At 39.0% G+C, this 2,549-nt stretch overlaps 1 protein-coding gene across 1 annotated transcript; it reads right to left on the reverse strand.

The window, feature by feature from the left end:
• Window positions 1–6: 6 nt before the first annotated feature.
• LOC111032131 lies at window positions 7–2,019 on the reverse strand. Its single transcript, XM_022312358.1, has 3 exons — window positions 1,726–2,019; window positions 1,479–1,575; window positions 7–511 (listed from the first exon to the last, which is right to left on the reverse strand). Exons 1-3 carry the CDS (start codon window positions 1,851–1,853, stop codon window positions 437–439), a joined length of 300 nt encoding a protein of 99 aa, XP_022168050.1. The 5' UTR covers window positions 1,854–2,019; the 3' UTR covers window positions 7–436.
• Window positions 2,020–2,549: the final 530 nt, after the last annotated feature.

Below are 2,549 nucleotides of genomic sequence, written 5' to 3' on the forward strand. Positions count from 1 at the left end.
ACACAACTACTGTATGATTGAATCGGTCCGTTTAAAAACAATTTTTTTTTTGAAATTTTATTACATTCGATTTTGATCATTAAATTTTTTTCAATTCCAAATTTTATTTCGCGCACGCGTGTGTGTGTGTGTGTATAATATATTCGGCGTTGGGCTCTCGGGACGTGACGTTGAGACATTATCATGTGTGTGGGCGTGTGTGTGTTCGTGTCGTGATCATATTTCGCGTGTCTGCTGCTGCTGCTGCTGCTGCTGACCGACTGTTGTGCCGCCGTGTGTGTATAGTGGTATCCGAGGCGTGTTGTGCGGCGTCCAGCTCGACACCAAAATATTATTATATTATTGATCTCCCCGTGAAAAAAAAATCGTCATTTGTCGTCCTCGCAAGGATACCCGCGCTGAACATATAATAACTTTGGAATTAGCTGCAGTCGTCTCATACGATCAAAGGTTCTCGTCGCGAACTCTCTTCGGGGCGGCGGCCGTCGCCGGAGGATCGCGTCGACTGTTCCTGCGGGGGAAAAAAAAACAAACGTAAAAATCGTATTTTATTTTTATCTTAAGTACCTATACAACATTTTTTAACAATATCGTTTCCCATATTATATACTGTCGTCGTCGTAGTAGTAGTAATAGTAGTAGTAAGTTTATAATAAACGCGCGTCTGTGTTTTTTTTTTTTTTTTATAACTCGGACATTAACATAATATATTATAACCAACCTCACGTCTCAATTACAATGATTTCGCCCACGATTTGTACTTAAATTACCACGGTAGAGGATATAATATAGTTATAATAACAATGATAATGTATACGCACACGATGTTTTCTTTCCCTCCCGACGTTATAAAAAAAAAAAAGGTTTCAATGAGTATATAGTTTTATACGCGCCGCCGCCGTACATATATTTTCTTTCTTCGTAAAGAATAGAACGCCGACGACGAGCATATAAAAAGATCGTAAAAAACTATATATTAACGTATAGATCAAATTCGCATCCGACTCGTCTATATATGTATACGTTTAACATGTGTGTGTGTGTCCTGTGCTGTTTAGCATACCCGCCTGCACCATATTTGGACAAACTATACAGTGGTGGTTGTGTGAGTATATATTATTATTATTATTATATGTTGGGCTTTAAGGCGCACATAGTGTATTATTATTATTATTATTATTATTATTATCATTATTATTAGCGTTTCCTTTTTTTTTTTTTTTTAATTAAACGAGATGCGGCGGCGGCATTTATATTATTATGTATTCACGTGTGCAGCAACAATAATCGTCGACGACGACCTAAATGATTAAAACCGAAAAACGGAAAATAAAATAAGCGCGTGGGTTTTATATTCGTAAAAAAAAATAATCCGTTTTCGTCCAATAGAATACCGGGCTCGTAGTATTATACTTAGAAGTTAGAGGTGTACCTATATACCCCACAATAATATATATATTTATGCAATATACACTCACTGTGATTACTGTCTTCAGAGGAATTGTGATGATCGTGTGCTTGGGACGATACGAGAACGGCCGCTTTTCCGCGTCCGTCCAGTTGCCGTCTACCATTCTGTGAACAAGATGAAAAAAAAAAATCAAGCACGAATTCAGACGATACTGTTGTGCGTATACAACAACAATATATTATATCATGTCAATAATTGTTGAGATATTATAATATTATAAGCGCGACAACACAGCGGTCGGCCGTGTAACTTACGAGACGTCGGCTGCGTTCAACTTGAGTTTCCGCTGTCTCTTGGACCTGACGTAAAACGTGGTGCAGATTATGAACACCAAAAGTACCGCCACGCTGACCCCCGACGCTATGCTGGCCGACTCGAGCATCACTTGTCGTCGGGCTGCTGTGGAAAATCAAAAATCGAAACGATCAAAATACGAAAGTCGTCGTCTACAATATTGATATTACACAGGACCACTAGTCCGTGTACGTTTCAACGTGTTAACACACGCACACACATATACAGAGAGCACGTCATAATAGTTCGGGTCAAACTTTACCGTCTCGTGTGTTGTGTATAGGGTATATATACGTCATGCCTATTGGCTATTATTATAATAATAGTATTCGAGCGTTTACTTTGTAGACACGCTTTAATATATATATATATTATCTTATCGTTATTTTCATAATGGACCTAGAAAAATCGTATATACGATTTACGTATCATATGTATGTGTGTGTGTGTGTGTACGTATGTAAGAGTATAATCGAGCGGTGTCGTTTTCTTTTTATTATTATTATTTTAATAACGCAGCGATGGGAGAGGAGGAGGAGGAGGAGGAGGGATGATGGCGCATACCTATAGTAGGTAAATCATTAGTATGCCGGACCGAGCGCGGGTTTGGTATGCGGTCTCGTTTCTTCTTTGCCTCCCCCTACACCTGTGCGCGCATATAAGTCTACACAAGACGTTATATAAGCACACACACACACACACACACAGGTATGTATGCACGCACATATAAACCTACATTGTTATTACGATCGCGCTTGTGTGTGTGTGTGTGTGTGTGTGTGTG

The sequence above is a fragment of the Myzus persicae genome, unplaced genomic scaffold (assembly GCF_001856785.1).
Source record: "Myzus persicae strain clone G006 unplaced genomic scaffold, MPER_G0061.0, whole genome shotgun sequence".
In the NCBI taxonomy this organism is placed as follows: Eukaryota; Metazoa; Arthropoda; class Insecta; order Hemiptera; family Aphididae; genus Myzus; species Myzus persicae.

Bases quoted from the DNA above. Each gene is read 5' to 3' on its own strand.
- LOC111032131 (XM_022312358.1), bottom strand. From the start codon at position 1,853: ATGCTCGAGTCGGCCAGCATAGCGTCGGGGGTCAGCGTGGCGGTACTT. The intron at 1,576-1,725 runs GTAAGTTACACG...TCTTGTTCACAG, and splicing joins TTGAACGCAGCCGACGTCTC to AATGGTAGACGGCAACTGGA. The intron at 512-1,478 runs GTGAGTGTATAT...TTTCCCCCGCAG, and splicing joins CTCTGAAGACAGTAATCACA to GAACAGTCGACGCGATCCTC.